The sequence below is a fragment of the Denticeps clupeoides genome, chromosome 10, assembly GCF_900700375.1.
Source record: "Denticeps clupeoides chromosome 10, fDenClu1.1, whole genome shotgun sequence".
In the NCBI taxonomy this organism is placed as follows: domain Eukaryota; kingdom Metazoa; phylum Chordata; class Actinopteri; order Clupeiformes; family Denticipitidae; genus Denticeps; species Denticeps clupeoides.
Genome location: NC_041716.1, coordinates 6,835,044 through 6,855,751, shown reverse-complemented (window position 1 = coordinate 6,855,751; position 20,708 = coordinate 6,835,044). Strand labels below are relative to the sequence as shown.

Below are 20,708 nucleotides of genomic sequence, written 5' to 3'. Positions count from 1 at the left end.
TTAATATATTATTATTATGATCAGCCCATCATGCATTCTCTCACATAGACAACTGGTGAGAAGTATTAGTATTCAGCGCCGTCGCCCCAATTTACTCAGCCGCACTCCATCTCCATCTAGGCTGTAAATGATGTCAGTGTCTGATGGCCCCTTTGATCTCTGGGATAGCGCAACTGAAGAGACAAACAACTCTTTTACGCTCTTTTTATTTGCACAGATCTGCCTGAGGATAAATTATCACCCCGTCCGCATGCGATCAGACACGCAATGTGAAATCATTTACCTCAGCCGGCCGTTGGAGTCGGGTGCCAGCAGCAGCGGCGTTCCGAATGAAAGCACCGTGTTTAATCAGGACGATTAAATATGCTAAACGAGTCACTCTACACCATCAAAGCAGAGGACAAGGGTCCACAACAATAAAGAATTCAACTGTACAAACGGGGAGGTGGGGAGTATCTATCTAATATTCTTTCATTTGTTTTGCCTTTTAATGCTATAGTGCTTATATGTGTTATAATCTGGATGATTTTACAAAACAAGTGGGTAACGATCTTGCCCATCAACCATATGACCATTGCAGGATCAAACCACAGATACATTTTTATCCAGAACAGGAACAGTTCCCAGGAGACATGTAGTGCTCAGGTATAAACCTAAGATAAGATGGGGCAGAGGTGACCTAGCGGGAAAGGAAATGGACCAGTAATCGGAAGGTTGCTAGTTTGAATCCCAGGCCGCCATGGCTGCCCACTGCTCACTAAGGGTGATGGTTAAAAGCAAGGACAGATTTTGTTGTGTTACCATGTGCTGTGCTGTGTATCACAATGACAATCACTTCACTTTCACTCAGATGATTCTTTTTAGTCCCACAAGTGGGAAATATACCTTGTCATGGAAGATAGTAGATAGTGTGTGTGTGTGTGTGTGTGTGTGTGTGGCTGTGTGTGTGAGTAAGTGGTTGTGTTTCCCTGTAGGCTACTACCACCACACTTACAACTTGCTGCTATGTCCTTGAGTAAAAGACTAGAGTAAAGCTGAATGTTATTAACACAATAACACAACACAATGACATTTGTTACTTGCTCAAGGATACCTCAGTGGTACCTTGGCCCAATTCCTCTATTGCCTAGTGCACTGGAAGCCAGTCTGTCAGCTAAACTGAGCAGCAACTTTAGTGGGGCAGTGGCGAGACTTGCGGACCCAAATCGTCAAAGTACTGCCCCCACAAACTGCTCCCTGAGCAGCGTTCATGGCCGCTCACTGCTCACAAAGGGTGATTGGTTAAATATTAAAGACACATTCTGTTGTGTGTCCTGCTATGCTGTGTACCACAATGACAAAAACAATCCCTTTCACGGTCTAGTCATTATGCAGAACTTGGATTACAGTGACCTGGCACCACTAACTGCTTTAATGTTCTCCAGGTTTCTCATTCAGGTTTCTTTTATTTTGGGTGTCCTGAGGGCTGAGCTGAGGGTCACTGTGGCACACAAACTGCCTGACCACAACAAGGTGGCAATCCCTCAGGAGGTAAACTTAAAGATAAAACAAAAAATTCCTGCTCGGATGTGACCTGCTTTGGCCATTTGGTGTGCAGAAAAATATTTTAAAATAGAGGCAGCGGCGTGTATGGCTACATTTTAGAAAGGCACTGTCACAAAAATTCATATTATTTACCACTAAAAATCGCTTGTGTTCTTGTGTCACAATTGAATGAGCCGAGATTCCATGTGCCGCTACTTGAACTTCAGTTCTGTGTTTTGCACATGCGTAGTGAGGACAAACTGCTCATTGGTGGTGAGATCTGCTCAAAAACCGAGCACGGAGGGGAAAAAGCAAACAAGACGGGAGACCTGTCATCTAATTTGTGCCTTTTCCAGTGGACATTTCATTTACTATTTCAGATAGTAAATCTTGTCCAGATTCAGTTCGTGGATAATCTATTGTTTTCTTTCCCAACTTCTAAAAGTTCAATTTAAAGGGGCTGGACATTTGTTTGAAATGAACTGATACATGCACTGTGTTCTATGGGTTTGTTGCTTGCATTGAAGTATCATGTTTAGCCTCATTAAAACAGAGCCTTTTGCACAAACAAGAAGGTATGCTGTTTACTCCAAGCAAAGAGTATTTTCCTGCAGCGATAATCGGCAAGCAGTTAATGCCTGGAGTGATCATCATTAAAGCAGAGAAATTATCAGATGTGTTTTTGTTTGCTTATCCTTTATCGACTTTCTCTTTTTCTGTTCCTTTACCATCACTTCTCCCTCAACCTTCTCCTGCTGTCTGCACAGAGCAGTCAGATTTGTGGAGATGGAGGTCATTCAGGGGTCAGGAGAGCCCACAGAGTGGATGCTAATCTACTCACACATAATCGACTGGAAGCATTGACCCAAACACCAGACAAATCTGTGTTCTGTGGTCATAAATATGCAGTACAGTGCCAGGAATTAATAATTTAGAATTTATAACCTGATTATTTCACTTTCATTTAAATTAACGAATTGTGATTAAGGGTCATTAGTGGTGTATTAAAGCCATATTGTCATTTCCTGCCCATAAAGTGGGGCAAAAAAGTATTTGACAGCCACCGATTGTGAAGGTTGTCCTACTTAAAAAGATGGGAGAGGTCCAGAATGTGTACAGAATGTAAATAAATCACAGAAAAAAGTATTTGGTTAATAGTTTACCACAATACTAACCAGTTCAATCAGGTGCCATTAATATAGGTTCCTTAAGAAGCTCTTCTATCCTTCACTTTCTTGCCACACCCTCCCAGCACTCCCTCAGACAGCACTCTGGCCTTTAATGAATGATGACTTCTGTCCCTGTTCAGGCATCGTTTAAAGCATGATGGCTTAAATATTAACATTTTTGATAAATATGTTGAGGTTGGTGATTATGTATCATCCAGGTGTCTGTATTGCATCCAACTTAGAGGCTGAAATTTTCACTGTTTGGTGAAAACAGCATAATTATTATCCTAAGATAAGAACATTAACTTACTAAATCAGGGTGTAAATTCTAAAATCTGGATTCTCTAATATGGCTCCAAATGTCTGTTTTTCAACAAGGTAGCTCAATTAAAGAGTGCACCCTCGTAAATAGCTGTCACGACTACGGACTTACGGGGGAAGGAAGCGCAGAGGTCTGACATACTGGGAAGGGGTTTTTATTAACAAACAAAGAAATACAAATAAAGACTGGCGCGGTGGCCGAAAACGATTTAAACTTAAATAAAGAACATAAACAAACCCGTAGGCGTGTGGCGATTGCCAGAACTCAAAACACATAACACTAAACAAGGTCAAGTTCGTGCATAGAGTTCACGAAAATGCCAGCGACCCCGAACGGGCGGAAACTTCCGGCATTTATGGGGCGTCAGGATTAAAGTCAGGTGTGGAGCCCAGCTGCAGGCAATCCTGACAATAGCTCATTTGTATGAATTTAGCTTTTTCTGTCACGAGGCACAAGCAGTTTTATGTGGTGCTTTTATGTATTTGATTTTGAATGACTTATTGTACAGCCCTAATGCCAGTATTCTGGCCCTAAGAAAAACGCTGCCTGTCTCAGCAGATCCTGTTAAAATGCTTGAGGTGCAGAGCATGGGGAACACGGGGGTTTATAGTCTCAGAGGCTCCCTCCAGAGACCCAGCATCCCTCCCAGTTCCTGTGGATAGATGATAGTGCTGATTGTGTGTAGTATTGAGGTCACCGAGATGCTCATTATAATGCCAGGAGTAACGAAGACAGGCTCTACTAGCTTTTAACTAGCTTTTCTGCTCACCTGATCTAATTTCTGAAAATATATACCCATTATATCTGAGCCACTATTATAAATATGCAATTATAACCATGCAACAAACTTACAAACAAACAGTTTAAGCACGCATGAGTTCTTCACCTAAAAGTGCGTGATTACACTGTTGCTATATCAGATCGCTCCAGGGTGGTCCAAGACTACGGAACGGAGCTCACTGTCTCTGTTTAAATCAAAACTACCTACTAATTTCGGGCAGCATTTGGACTTTTATTTATTTTATCTACTTCTTACCAGGTTTCTAATGAGCTTTTCTTTCTTTTTTTTCTCAGTTTAACTTTATTTATCTTAATATGCTGAACATTTATTTTTGAAAGTCTGTTTTTGCCTTTTCTTCATTCATAATACAGTGCACTTTGGTCATCCAAGGATGTTTTCATTGTTTTGATTATATCAGATCATTAATTGTTTATGCATTGAGGGGTTTTGACTCCAAAAAACAAGACCCAGTTAAAACAAGCATGGTTCTTCGGTTCAAAAAAGATAAGACACCAGGGATTATTCATCCTGCTGCGATTTAGCAAAAATTCGCAACTCATAGTAAAAGAGAAGGTGATTCGGTAGAGAGGAGCGACTCGGGTTCCGAGCCTGCAGCTGTGTGTGGGCCAGGCGCCTGCAGGATGACTGCAGGATCACGAGAGCGCCGAGCGTTTCATTGCAGCGAGAGATGAAAGAGGCATTACATCACCGTGGAAACGCACCGAGAGGAATGGCAACACAGACTTGTGGGTCACGCTCAGGATGCAAAAAAACATTAATTTAATTTAAGGATATCTGTTAAACACTCACACATAATGTGTAACCACCTCTACGTAACAATCAAATTTTAAAATCACTAACCAAAATCGAATGGCCCTTTTGGCTCCTTTGAGATGACATTTGGGTCCCAAAGAGGCACACATGCTCACACACATTGGCATTAATGTCACGTTGAGGAAACTGAATCAAAGCAGAGCAGAGAGGACTTAACTGAGATTAAATGGCCAATAGATCTGTGTTCAGTGTAAATCCTCGCCAAACAGCCAGAGCTACTTTTTAAAAACTGCTCTCCCCTCAGAGAGCGGCAGAGGTGGGCGGGGCTTTAGCACGTTGATGCACTGACAAATTAAACGTCGCACCCCCCACGCCCTCAGCTGTCAGACGATCCTGTCCCTGTCACCCAGTGGCATTTCCATTCAAATTCAGATCCTTTATAACAAGCTTGTTAATATTTTATAACCAGATTCTTTGTAATTAGAGGTTTAGTCCCTGAGAGCAGCATGCAGTTCAGCAGCGTAGTGACAGTTTTGGGTAAATACTGAGCTTCTGAACTTTAGACAGTCAGTAGAGTTGTCTATAGCCCCCATTTCTTACGCAAACTGCACCAATGCGGAGAGACGCAGCTTCAGTTTCTGCAAACTCATTCCACTGCGGCTCTACGTCATGCGATCTGCCCACCCCGTGCCCCCTCCAAATGAACCCAGTGAGCAGAGTTTCCAAACTGGGCCCCAGCAGCAGGAATCTGCTATTCCTGGATGGGACGGGGGCTGCAAAAACAGAACATCTGAACAAAAACCCAGCTTTGCTGTCCCGACCAAAAAATCCACTTGGTACCGCTGAGAGTGTTCCGGCTGCCAATTCTTTACATAGTTTTGTACAAATAAGTTATTTGCATACAGATCAGACGGTTACGACCCGTGTGTCCACGTATGTGTGCGTGATCCTAAAGTAATGGTTGCTCGTAAGAGAAGATTACAGAGACGATCTGTGATTTCTCAGCTGAAAAGTCATGCACGCATCACACACACACACACACACACACACACGCTTATGTCTTCACTTCAGAACCCAAAGACTCAAATCACTTTTGTAGTAAAATAATGTACTTTAAAATTCCCCATTTCTACAAATGTGCATTTTCCACATGTGTAAGGTTCAACACACACAATAGGATGGAGAGAAGCCAGAATCACCAAACAAGCCAAAGTAAGTATGGAAGAAGTACAGTCCCCCCGCTTGAACACAGCAAGTGAAGCCGGCGTGTAAGGAGGGAGTGGGAGTGACAGAGTGTGTGTATGTCTGGCACCCAACAGAGAGCCCCTGGCTCCCTTGGTGTCCACCCCCACTGCCCCCACATCACTCAGTCCCCTGCCTCACTTACCGTGGTTGTGGTGCTGGTTGTTCTCCACCATGTGGCTCTCGGCCCCCAGCTCGGCCAGCCGGCGGCTGGTGGCGGTCAGCTCCGAGCGCAGGTTGGTGACCTCCTGGCTGGCCGACTGGATGGCGGCGTCGATGCGCTGCGCCAGCTGCTTGTTGTCATCCATCATTTTAAGGATCTTTGCCTGAGGGAGCAATCCACACAGGGGGTCATACTGTCAGCCACGCCATCAGGGAAGAGGAGAAGAGCAAAAAAACTAACCAAAAAAAAAAGAAAAAAAAAAAAAGAAACTGAAACTGTCTCTTCCTCTTCCTCGTGTAAATCCTTGTCCTCTCCTCCTATCAGTTTTCTTTCCCTTCCTGTTCTGTCAGCAGCTGGATAAAATCCCAAGCGCAGGTCAGCCAGAGCCTCAGAGTGAATGGAGATGTTTAGTGTTCATTGCTGTGTGTGTGTGTGTGTGTGTGTGTGTGTGTAAAGGGGTGTCAGTGCGAGCGAAGACACACGCGTGTGTGTGTGTGAGCGGACAGCAGGCAGGCGCAGCTCATGCGGAGTGGGAGCTCTCATCAGCAATGCTGGGCTGAAAGGACACACTGCATGGAGCGACGACAGGCACCTTTTTAAACGGATTGTACCATCTGCAGAGAGGCGCGGGGGTGGGGGAGGAGAAATGGAAACGGCTGCCTGGAGCCATGAACTCTTCACTGGGTGTGGAATTTGGGTTAAATTCTATATAAAGTCTGTCTTGTTTGTATTACTACAAATAGCATACACAAATAAATTATAATATATATAAATAACGTGCAGTTTGTACTGCATGGAAAAATTAGGTAAAAAAAAAAACTTTTTGACCTGGTGAAACTAATTACATTAATAGAGTAATTACATTAATAGAGTCTTGTTCAGAGTTTGTATAATAGTGAGGGGTATGTAGGGGTACATCTATGTAGGGCATTCATTTAATACTGTGGTGTGAAAGTGTGTAAGAGGCTGGTGTTATCTATAAAATGTATAATTACATGATTTATTTAGTAATATCTATATAATCGTTTTAATGTAATTTTTTTTTTTTTAATGAATCATGTGGAAAAAGCACTGCATACTTCTCAACATAACGGCAAAAGTGAATTTTATATGAACAATAAACAAATAAATAAATAAATAAATAAGAATAAGAATATTGAACATATTTCAAATATATTGATTCAAGCCCTGCCCGTTCCTGTGTTCCTGACTCATTTAATAGTTTGTTTATGGACAGAGCTGCTCTGCAGTGTTCTGCAGGGGACTGAAAGTGGGTAAAGTGAGAGAGAAAAAAGCTCCCATTGGTGCCGAGCTGATATAAAACTCTACAAACACTGGAAGCTGCTGCTGCGGTGAACACCTGGTTATAAACCATGGCATAATCCATCAAAACCAAACTCCAGCATTTGTTCCCGTCCACTCCGTATGGTACCAGAGAGGGGGAAAAAAATACCTTTTGCTCTTGTCTTCCCTCCCTATCCAACACAGAATGCTTACTAATGTATTTAGACATCTAAATTAGAATTAATTACACCTTAATTAACAATAAAACAACAACTGGGTCGAACTGCTGTGTAACATTTTGTATTTTTTTTGTTCGTTTTAAACCAAAAGCTGATTAGAAAGGCTGTCTTGGAGAACCCAGGGAGCTCCGTCTCTGCCTCTCATTCATACAAATTATGGTCGCCAACCACCCATGTTGCTTTGGAGGCCAGATGACACCCCTCCAGCTCTCATTAGCTATTTGTCTCAGTCACAGAACTCTGAGACACACCCATGAGGTTTCTGAAAACCTATTTGCAAAAACCTTTTCTCTTCAAGCACCTCTAATAAGGAAACTGCATTTGCTGTGGCATTGTCCTAAATCGATTAAGGGGGAGCTTCATTTTTACTCACCAGATGTGATGCTGTTGGCAGTGATATCGAGCTGCAGTTTGGAGAAATGCTGCTATCCTTCCAGCTTCAGGCTACAGGCAACGAACCCTCTGCGTCAGTTTACTTTGATGCACTTATCATTAAGAATTAAAAGTTTATTTTAAAAGTCACTGAACTAAATGGAAATGCAGCATTTTCTGCACCAAAGTCAATGCAGAGTCTCCAGTTTATAACAGCCTAGGAGCAGAGCATTGTCAATATGCTTCAGACTGCAGAAGTCTGAAGTGGAATCCTGACACTACACTCCAGAGCAAACTCTTGTAAAAAAAACCAATAAAACTAAAAAACTGATGCTTGGTGTGCTGGTTAGATGTGCATTATGGCAGTTTAGTGCAGTTTATTTCACAGCGAACGCTGTTGCATTTTATTGGTTGATTTTTGGAGTAGCCTAGTGGAGAAAAGAAAAAAGGTTGACAAGAATCAGATGCATGCATGCTCATCTGCTTTTTAAATGCTTACGAGACCCTTGACACTTAAGCAGATAACATGTACTAAAATGTCTACAGAGGGATTTTCAGCATCCAAGTAAAACACACCACCTTCAAAGTAAAACCTGAACTGCAGCTCTCCTCAGAAATGAAAAGTCATAACCCCGTCCAGCCAGCAATACAATCGCTCCCAAATCCGAGCGTTATTGTTTCCCATAGCGCTGCTATCATGTACCCCAAAGACAAGCAGCCAGGGGGCTTTCAACCAATCACGACTCCCACTGCGGTTTCAATATCAACAGCAGTGAAAACAGCTTCTGCCCGTCTGCCTGAGCGTGTGGAGCCAGCCCTGACAGAACGCAGGATAAATACGCACATTGACACACACACCTCATCCATCTGTGGTATGTGTATGGCCTTGCTGTGAGAGGAGTGGCCTGTGGAGCTGTTATTTATAGAGAGACCTCAGGCCTCATCGCTGTGGCTGGAGGCTCTTCACGACGAGGGGTGCAGCCCCGTCCACCAGTCTGCGCCAGACTGGGCGTCGGGGAAGGGGGTGTAGAGGGTGGGACCCGTCTGTGTAATTAAAGGTACGCTCTAGTGGCCATGACCTTGAACCCCCTGAGAGACAGACACACATATTTTAAAGATGCACACAGACACACCACAGGGTGTAGGGGTGTGGTCGGCCTTCTGGACATCCCACCATGAATAATGACCACAAGCAAGCAATCAAAAATACAAAATACAAAACTCTGAGTACACAGAGTTTTAAGGGTGATAATACTATACTATACTATACTACACCATACTAACGAAATGAAAAAATATGTTTTATGCACTATTTTACGCCAAATTTCTTAAAACTTGAAATCTGGACACAGGACAGGTAGTGTCCATGGTATTTGCAACAGCATCTGTTCTAGGATGCAGCTCTGTTCTAGGATGTCCTCTGGACCCAGTGGAGGTGGTGAGTGACAGGAGAATGGTGGCTAAGCTGTCATTGCCTTGTTGGACAAAATCTCCCTCCCCATGCAGGAGACCCTGACAGCTCCTTCAGTGGAAGGCTGTGGGACAGAGAGATTCAGAAGGTCTTTCCTGCCAACCACTGTCAGGATCTACAACAGCTGATCACACATACATAGACTAACACAAACATCCCATATACCATTTTTCTATGTGCAATGTGTGTGTGTGTGTGTGTGTGTGTGTGTATCCACTCTGCACATATATATACAGACATACACACAACACATGCTGGGTTATGGTCCTTTTATTACATTAAGTAATGTGTGAGGCTTTCTAATTTGACCGGTGGTGCTCAGCTGGTCAAAACTGGTAATGAGAATTCTAATGCAAATGACATATCATTTTGATTGTCAGTGGGAACACAATCCTGGTAGAACTCCAATTGGAGGCTTCAGTGGTCTTTTCTAAAAAGCTTTAAGTGCCAGTAGTTGAAAACATTTCAGGTGTTTGGCTTGTGCATGCATTATGTATGATGGAGAACAGACCGCTTTCATTTCCAGTTTAGGGCACCTGCTTGTCTATCATTAGAAATATTGTCACTGCAGGATTCAAAGACAGTAGCAGACATTTGGCTCAGTTTCTGCTGGCTCCATTTCCCAGTGGAGTCAAAAACGTTGATAAAATGTTTTATTTCTGCTGTAGGTAGATATCAACAAGGGATTTCTTTTTTTTCCTATAGTCCCTTTGTGCATCTGGAAAAATACTTATTTTTCATGTATTCCAAATTACTATTTTTTTGTACTGGCCAACAACATAATTAAACAATAACACACACCAGATCAAGGTATAGCACTAGATATAATATTGTGCTATAGTATTAGTATTAGGCCAGGTGGGATACAGTCATACTTATTTGTACTATTAAATTATAAAAAGGTTAAACATCATAAATAATGTATATTATATTAATTTTAAATATATTAAAGTATATTCTTAACCATGTAAATGCAGTAAAGCATACATAATGCAATGTATGGGATTTCCTCTAATGTCTTTTTCTAATCTTTCAGTACTTGTTTACCCACCAAGACTGATTCTGAATGGGGCATGTTCTCGTGTCATGGTTAAATGTTTATGATGTCATGCTACATTCACAGTTAATACCCATCAACTCTCAGCATAACTGGGTATGTAATTGAATGACGCCTTAAATGCTGTATATAATATGTTCATATGAGCCATATTGTACATTGTCCAATGGCCTCAGTGTAAAAGTGACAACCATATAGCAGTTTGTGATCTATGAAAACATCAGACAGACCATTCAGGCTTTGGCCAAGATTTGGCCAATTTCTGGGGTTAATATGTTATTGTCATGATCCGGACCGGCAGGGGTTGACTCTGGATCCGGAGTCCGGACCGGAGTTTCATGTTTGTCCTGTGTAATGTTCCCTGATCGTGTTCACCTGTTGTATATTTAAATAATTGTATAAAACTATCCTGTTCGTGTCTGTTCGCCGTCGGGTCATTGTGCGTGTTCATGTTCCCCTGTCTCGTGAAGTTTGTATTAAACCCCTGTCGCGTGAAATCGTGCGAATGCGTCCTCCTTCATGCCATGTCCAGCCCACCCGTGACAGTTATGTTAATCATGTGTTGAAGGTTTTAATATGGCCATAAGTTTATTTTATTCCTCTCCCAGCATTCCAGTGTTCAACAGCCAAGTAATAATACACACTTGCATATATATAATAAACCTATATATATATATATATGTCTGTGTGTGTGTGTGTGTGTGTGTGTGTGTGCGTGTTGTTTCTTGTGTGTGTACAGTTAAAAAAGGCAGGGTAATGCATTATGCTCTCACTGTTGATGGATGGGCTAATTTACACACACACAAACAGAACAATCTGAAACATTCTGAAACAATCATGTACCTGGAACACTGATTTAATCCACTGTTCAATATTTAGTAGACAGTGAACCAGCATCAACCAGAAAGATCTGGTGAAAGATCTGATGCTTCATACTGATCTATACAGATGTTTTTTTTTTCCCAACATGCTTCATGAATTCCCTGTCAGCAGTTTTCACCAACGTCTCTGAAAGACAACTAACCTGTTTCCATGAAACCTCTGCTGGAGGGGCACCAACATTTCCATTTATTGACAGGGATATCCTGTGAGTCCATGGCCATCAATATCACTTAAATGTTCAGAGGACCTCTTAACTGGAGGCTGTGAGTCTTTCGATAGCCGATGTGCATCTGAGCTAATCAAATAGCTGGCCTTGCAAAAGTAAAAAGCCCTGTTACAAACCAAAGTGGGATTTATATAGAGATGTGAATATGTTTAAAACCACTTACACTCCAGGAATAAAGTTCAGGAATAAACCCTTAAAACCAACACTTTTTATTCATGGATATATAGTAAAAATATAATGATTTACAAGATTTTACTTCAGCATAAAATTAAACAGAATGATCAGCAAAACATTAGACTCAAAAAGCAAAAAAGCAAGGTGGTTTTAATTCTCTAAATTATTTTTCTAGACAGGAGTCAATGATACATTGTTAATGTCATTATTTAATAAAATATGCATATGTGAAAAAGAGAGAGGTATGGTGCAAAGCAAAAAAAAAAAAAAAACAGCAAAGATGCAACTATGACAAGTGTCTATGAACACAATGCTGCATTTCTGAATTTACAATATATGAACTATATGGCCCTCATCTTTGATTGTTTGCATGTTACAATGCCAAAGGCACAGCAGCGCTAACAGACGCAGGGAGACTGATGCCCACATTCGTCATGGGCACATCGACTGGTGCCAGAGCAGCCAAGTGTTATGATAATGCCTACTGCCAGCGCAGTGGGTGAATTCCCTCGGTGCCAACGCGATCAGCTAACAATCATGCATCACCGAGAGGGGGTTAGAGGAATGCAGGCAAGATATACAGGCAAGCCTTCATCTGTAGTGGCCATAGCGGTAGAACTGGCCTAAACAGCAACCTCTAAAGATGTTTCGCGTGGCAATATGCACTTTGGAAGGAGCATTCACCTGACATGAGTCAAACCTAGATTTGACTGTCAGGCTGCCAGTGAAGCATGATTCATCACTCCAGAGGACGTGTTCCACTGATCCAGAATCCAGCGGTGTACACAACTCCTGCCGATACGTGGCATAAAGGGCGCAGTCAGAAACCCAGTCATTGGTGTAACCACTATTCTAACATGCTTCGTGCTGCAGGACTCCCAGCATCTTCTACATGTTTCACACTTAAGTATATCTGCAGTTGCATATGCCACCATCCAGAATGTAAAACTGTTGTACATGGGCTCAAAGCACAACGGGCATGTCTGAAATAGCTAAAACCCAGTAATTTAAATGGGGTGTCAAAATGCTTTCGCTCATGCACTGCAGACCCAAAAATGAGAAGGGAACGGATGCAGACAAGGTCGCAGATGAGATCAAAGCCTCTCCTTCTGGTCTGGGAGCTGTCAGATCAAATATGAGTACAGTGGGGCTACAACCTCAACGTACAACCTCCTACAGCAGGACACACACTCTGAAGACCGCCTGTCCAGACACGGATTAAGGCTAATGCTGTGCTAAAAGGTATTTTGGACAGAGAGTCTTAATTAGAACTGTTATTGAAAATGTCAAGGCCGGTGCATAAACCACGCCTGGGAAAATGTGAACCCAGTCATCCCCAAACTTCTCTGCCCCTCCCCTCTTTGAACTGCAAATGGACTCAAAACCCATTAAATCATAGAATTTTAAACTTTGTTATCCCGTGGGATTTGTGAGAAACAGATTATATGTATGTGTGTGTGTATATATACAGTACAAGCCAAAAATTTGGACACACCTTCTCATTCAATGTATTTATGTGTGTGTACACACACACACACACACACACACACAAGGTCCATTTGAGTCCATTCGCACACACACACACACACACACACACACACACACACATATATAACAGAAATTTTGTTAGGTTACAACTGGATTTCAATTACTGACAGACCAAAAGCAAAAAAAAAAAAAAATCTCAATTAATGGGGGCAATAACTTCAGGGGGCATGCAAATTTATATTACCTATAGATTTTGTATCACCTCATTGATCAGTCCAAAAAGCAATTCTGCCACACTACATTCAACAAAAGTCTATCTTAATGATTAGAAAAATATTTTTTAAAAATTTGTCAGATATAATAATCTCTGAATCAGACTTAACAGGCCTGGGTTCTGACACCTGCTTACAGGCTAATAGGAATAGGAACAGCCTGCTTTATTCTCTGGTTGGCCTAAAGCACTAAACAGGAAATCAAATGGCAGGTACATCAGAGTGACTGACAAGGCTCTGCCTTATATTTCACATCGTAAGAAATGCACAGAAATCAAGGGCACGACAACGTAGGCCACTTAACCCAGAGTGAGAGCAAATGCAGCTGCTCGGCCACTCAGACTAGACTAATGTACTAGTGTAAAAAAAGCTGTAAAAATGAAGATTGATTGTCTGAGCATTTCTTATTGCTGACTTTACTTTACTTTACTTTACTTTACTTTATTTGGCAGACGCTTTTATCCAAAGCGACTTACAATGCTGACACTATTGAAGATTAACCCCTTGTATGTGGTCCATCTGTTTATTTATGATCCCAGGAAAATAGATGAATGGGCAAGACACATGATCGATTTCTCAGAACGTTTCTCCCCCTCCCCAATTTCTATTTAATAAATCCCAACATATGTTTTCCTCATTGTAAAGGCAGCATCAACAGTGTCTTGTCCCTGCCAACATTGGGGACGGTCATTGCTTTACTGGAGATGCAGGTGGAGTCACCATATTTCAGGAGGGCTCGCTGATTGTGTTATGAACATTGGCCAAGCATAATGAGCATTTGGCTGAAGCTAGCCTTAATGTTTTTGGGGACATTCACGGCACAGATGTCAATGAATTTAACTTGGTCACATCTGCTAAATGAACTAAATGAACCCTCTGTTTGATGTGATGCTATATTTAGTTTTGGCACCTATTCGCACTCATGTAAACGCGCGCACGTGGCTGCAGATGCAACAATACAAAAGCCAAATCCCTTATCTGTCCCACTCACACACACATATTTATCACCTATAAAGTCATCTCCACATGCCAGGGCATGTCATCCAATCCAGCAGCTGCCGCTTTCTGAGAGAAAGAACAGCAGACACAACAAGTTTTCCCAGTTTAAAGATACAGATTAAAGGTCTGAATAAATTTAAGTAGGCTTATTAAAGGGAGGTCCAACTGGAAAATATATTCATAATGAACGTGTGATGATGCATAATATTTCAGCAAAGTTTGTGTTGGGATGTTATGAATAACGATGTCCTCCTTGCAAGCACACAGACCCAAAAAGACACTCTTCTTGCCTGTCCCCATAACGATAAATGGTTTTGTGTGTGTGTGTGTGTGTGAGTGAAAGAGAGAGAGAGTGAGAGAGAGAGAGAGAGAGAGAGAGAGAGAAAGAGAGCTCTGTATTACCATTTGTCATTTTTTATCAGTATTCTGAAAAAGTAATCTTTGGGACTAAGATTGAAGAAGTTTTGCTATAGGGTATGTCTGTGTCACTGCAAGACACACACTTTCTGCTCTTAACAACTCACACACACACACACTGTGCAATAGGTTCTGTAACAGTACTTATGCACACAATCCTCAGTTGCAACCACTCGACACACAAACAGAGGGATTTCATACAAATAGACATTGAACAGAAACACAAAAAACATGAAAACACACACTGATATGACAAGGACAAGAAACAGCAAGAATACATTAATACCCATGCAATAAATGTACACAATCAAGGAATTGGAGGCACACAACAGCATCCAGAAATGTCACCTAAATTACATTTAGGTATACAGGACCATGTTGGCTTTGACTTTTCAATACTCATTTCACTTTTTTAAGTGTACATCTCAAGTCTGTTCTGCCTCTTACTCGAACATCCACCGAACCATCAGCAGGACAATTGATCATCCAATTCATTATTCTAATAAAACCAGTGCATATTAATCTGTTGAAGAAAGAGTTTCACCTTCTCGCTCTCTCTCCTACTCTTCTAATCGTCTGGTGTCTGCTGTGTCGCATTATAAATTATTCAGATCTTTGTAAATGTAGTTTGTGGCTACACTATTGAATTAGCACCTGAAGCCTGCAGGCTGATGAGGCGCAGCTCTGGGGAGTCTGTAGGTACGAAGCACCGCAGCATTAATGAAAGTGTCAGGAAAGATGTCTCATTGCTGACTGATTTGTGTCTAAACTTCACAAAGTTAAGGAAATCGTAACTGTGAAAAAAGAAAAGAAAGAATAGTGTTTCATTGTTGGAGAAAAGAGGGTCGCTACTCATTGAAATTACAATGCAAAAAATTATTAGGCTAAAGTCCTGTGTACTCCAATGTAATGATCAACTTTAAAATATTATACTAATTATATTTTAATATATATTTAAATAAAAAAATATTGAATACATATTTTATTCTGTCTGAACTTTTATCCCACTCACCTTATTAATTTACATAGTTGAAACCATTTCATGAAAGTTTTTAAGCTAGTTGGAGTAGTTTGAAAGCTCTATACAGAGCATGCATTACAATATGCAAACAATGCAAGGGACAATGCTTGAGGTTTGATCCACTTACTTACTAGGTCTATGCTCTAAATTCTGCAGTTAATGTTATACAATTGATAATAATGCATCAGTACAAGTGTTTGTCTGTCTAGATCTATGATTTGGTTTATTATTATGTAGCTCAGTGCACGCTGTTCTTCATTCTCATTCCTGGATTGAAAGGTCACTATGACAGGGTGGGTTTGGACCCTTCCCAGTGTCCCCTCGGCTAATGAGAGGCATGTAAAAATTAAAAAGGGAAGGTTGCTGACAGAGTAATGGAAAAAGTGGAAGGTTGGCAGATGAGGGCTCTAGGAAAGACAGAAATGGATGAGGGGAGCTGACTGGGCGTAGGTCGCCCAGCTGTCAGCACCATAGGCTGGAGCTGGAGGCATATTCACGTGTGATTTTCCAGTTCAGTGAGCACAATTCCCTTTCCGTATCAGCTTGATGGGGAATGAGAAAGAGAGAGAGCGAGCAAGAGAAAGAGAGAGAGACAGAGGGTATACTGTACCAGCAACATCAATTTGCATGTGAGTGAATGACATAGAGAAACAGACTAAATGACTGAGCAAGAGAAAACAAAATTAACTAATGAACCAATTTTTTTACTGAACTGAAAAATTAATTTTAATCATTTTTAAATAGGATCGTTGGTCTGCGGAGTGGCAGAAGTGGCTAGGAAGAGGATCATTCAAACCCGAGAAAAAGGTGGGATGCTGTTTCCTGGTAAAGGGGGAAAAAGTGCGTTAAGAGCTGATGCTTCTTGGGGTCTTCTTTTCAATCTGCATCCTTATAATCAGTTATGGTTGTGACCTTTTGGTCACAAAATTGTACAAACAAGAGTTGAAATTATTTTTTTCACAGGATTGTAATGAAGTTGAGGAAATCAGGAGAGTCAGGATTGTTTATGACACCTATCAGGTATTCCCAAGGTAGTCATGCTAGAAAGGTTTGAACTCAGAACTTTCTATGTCTGGTCATATTTGCATATGTGTAAGGCATTAATAATTACTCAACATTCTTTTCAGATCGACTTATTCAACATAAAAAAATGCAAACAGAGAGAGGAAATAAAATACTTCTCTGAGGGGGTTTCGACTTGTGCCACTGTGCTGCATTGACAAACTGGCTTTTCTGTACACTGCATAATCTGATTTGAGACTCACAATTTTCTCAGTGAACCATGGTTATCCATGTTAGTCATATTTAAATGTTACAGATCATCAAAAAATACAAACTGATAATCAACAAATACAACACAAGTAAACACCAAATAAGTTTTTTTTTTAACTGAATGTCCATTATTAATGGAGAAAAAAAATCCAAACCTACATCATGTCCCTGTGTGACAAACTGATTGCCCCCCCAGCAACAGTGGCTCCTCACAACTGAGTTTAATATCTCTAGCCACACCAAGGCCCGTTCTCAAGCCTGTTCTCACTTCCACACCAAAGTCATGTAGACCACAAGATCCTCAAAAGCTAGACATCATTCTGAGATCCAAACAAATTCAGGAATAAAAGAGGAAGATTACGTCCCAGATGGCGCCAGTGAGGTCGGCCCGTTTAGTTTGTTTTTGTCTTTTAAACTTTTTTTCAACAGCCCTTCACCGGCAAATCCACCACCATGGAGCACATTAAATACAGTGGAGACACTCTTGTTTCTTTTAGTATATAATGCACTTACAATACAAAGATTTTAACTGCTTTCCTGGATCCCAGCTGGCCGAATGAGATCTTGAGGAAGGACAAAGGACGTGACGCGAAGCAGCAGCCCCGGCCTCAGGAACAGGCCCGAGGACACCGCACACCTCTGCCTAGCATCCTGCTCGCCAACGTCCAGTCACTGGAGAACAAGCTCAATGAACTCAGGGTAAAGTTCCAGAGAGACATCCGGGACTGCAACCTCCTCTGCTTCACCGAGACATGGCTGAATCCAGCGGTGCCGGACCACGCCATCCAGCCGGCCGAGTTCTTCTCGGTCCCCCGCATGGACAGGACACTGGACTCGGGGAAGACATGGGGATGTGGCGTGCACTCGATGGTAAACAACAGCTGGTGTAACAGCATTGTTCCCCTCACTTACTCCTGCTCACCGAACCTGGAACTATTGTCCATCAAATGTTTTTACCTTCCTCGGGAGTTCACATCTGTCATCATCAGTGCCACTACATTCCACCGAAAGCAGACATGGACACTGCCTTATGCCAGCTGCTTGAGGCACTCACACAGCACCAGACACAGCACCGGGACGCTGCGCTTATTGTGGCAGGGGATTTTAATAATGCCAAACTCTCACAAGCATGTCACCTGCCCCACCAGGGGGAAAGGACACTGGACAACAATTGAGGACGGTTACAGGGCACAATCTCGTCCACCGTTTGTAAAACCCGACCACGCCACCATCTTCCTCATGCCTAAATACTTAAAGGCTTAAACAGGAAGTTCCGGGTTCAGAGGGCGGTGGCACGCTGGATGGACCAATCGGTGGCCACTCTTCAGGACGCACTGGATGACGCAGACTGGGACATGTTTCAAAGCAGTTCCGGGAGCATCAACGAGTTTGCGGAAGTGGTTGTGAGTTTCTTTATGAAACTAACAGACGAAACCGCTGAGAAAACGATCGTCATAACGTTTCCCAATCAGAAGCCCTGGGTGGATAAAACCAGAGGCGAAGCAGCGCTACGGGAAGAGTGAAGAACTTGAAGAGTGAAGCTTCTGGCAGGGACTAAGGACTATAACGGACTATAAAGCACCAACATCCGGTATGACGAACGTGGACGTGTCTTTGGCAGACGAGTGGAACACATTCTATGCTCGCTTCGAGGCTGCAGCTAAAGACGCTAGCGATGCTACGGCCAGCGGCTCCAGCGGCTGCAGACAGGAGGACACTGCCAGCACGAGAACGCGTTCATCATCACCGAGCATGACGTGAGGAGAGCCTTCAAGAGAGTGAACACTAGGAAGGCAGCAGGACCACACGGCATCTAGGGGAGAATCAGTAACAGTAAGAACAGTAAAATTGTTGGTAGTGTGATGGTCTGGGTAGTAGTGGTCAGCAGTGTCAAGTGACCAGGAGCAACGTGGAAATGAGGTGATGCGACTTCCATAAAAAGGCAAGATGGCCGTCGCCTAATCGCTCAGTCATTATTTGCTTTCACCAGCAAAGACTCGGCCTGCTCAAGTAATTACCTCTAAGTAAGACTATTCCTGTCTTCTTGTCTTGTTTCCCTGCCCCTCCCTCGTCTCGCCTGTACTCGCAAACCTCAACATTCATGGAAGTTTACGTTCGCAGATCAAAGCGGGGGACATTCACCTGCCTTCTTGCATCTCTCTCCACACCGGGGTTATCATTTCCTCCTACACGTGCTTGCTCTCCTGTTCCATCTGATTGTCGTGACAAGCAGGTGGTTGGTCGTGTGATGGTCTGGGGCTGTTTTGCTGCTTCAGGACCTGGAAGACTTGCTATGATAAATGGAACCATGAATGCTGCTGTATATCAAAAAAATTGACTAACATTGTGTGTTACATTTCATTTTGGACGTATGAGTAATATCCAGTATTGGGGGGTTGGGGGTATTTAAATCATGGTCCTGCGATGCCCAATCTTACAGATGGCCGCTTGATCCCCTGGGGCACTCGAGTATTCAGGGTCCATGGGGATCACAATTGGGTCATGGTTGTGTATCTGCTTGTTCGTCCTTCCTGGTCAGTCGGGAATTCAAATGTAGCCGATAGTGGTGGTTCTGTGTCCTTTACGATCTTCAGGCATCCAAGATCACTCTTGCAGGGAAACCTGCCTTCTTGACATAGATCAAACACAGCAGCATACATAGAATACTCAACTTGATCGAAGGCTTTACACACTTGGTTGGGTTCTTTGTCTGGAGTCTGATGAAGTTAAAATGTTGTAGTTTTGTATACATATTGTACATGTAGAAAAACAGTGTTCATTGCACAAACATGACAACATGTAAATATAGTGGGAGGATTAAAATGATATCAGGGAATTCATAACTCTGCAGATTTGCACTGACTTATTGAGCCTAATCAACAACAGTGGCCGGAAAATAAATACAAATAAAAAGTCCCGCTTGTTGCCATGTGATTAGAGAATTACACTTTTATCACTAAAATTTATTATTTGAGATTATTGTACTGTTGAGGTGTTGGGTGGTAGTAGCCTAGTGGGTAACACACTCGCCTATGAACCAGAAGACCCAGGTTCAAATCCCACCATTACTACCATTGTGTCCCTGAGCAAGACACTTAACCTTAAGTTGCTCCGGGGAGACTGTCCCTGTAACTACTGATTGTAAGTCGCTCTGGATAAGGACATCTGATAAATGATGCAAATGTAAATGCAAATGTAGGTGTTCAGAGAGAAAAACAGTTTCACATAAATATAAATTCTGATCCTAAACATGTTTATCATACCAAACATGAATTTAAAATGTAAACAATTAATTTTAACAGTGCAATTTCCAATCCCTGATCAGTTATTATCAAATTGTTCACCATGTGACATGGTTTATGATGTTCAATGTAATACCGGTAATCTAAAATGTCACAAATCCTGGTTATTACTGGTTACAGTTTGGTTTGTGAGTTCATCTATTGTGCCAGCCATATCTACATGCCACATTGTAAGTGATACAGTAATTAGTCTATGTTCATTTTATACCTTGTCGGAGTGGATCTGGATTTAGAAATGCCTCGGTTTCTACGGTCCC

General features: G+C 42.1%; 1 protein-coding gene across 2 annotated transcripts in view; it reads right to left on the bottom strand.

Moving 5' to 3' along the window:
* LOC114798189 (kazrin-A-like) overlaps positions 1–20,708 on the bottom strand; it is a 167,808-nt gene that overhangs the window by 89,941 nt on the left and 57,159 nt on the right. For both annotated transcript variants that reach the window (XM_028993671.1, XM_028993672.1), the window contains exon 3: positions 5,958–6,138. In XM_028993671.1, coding sequence (XP_028849504.1) covers positions 5,958–6,138 — 181 coding nt within the window. The remainder of the gene's footprint in view (positions 1–5,957; positions 6,139–20,708) is intronic.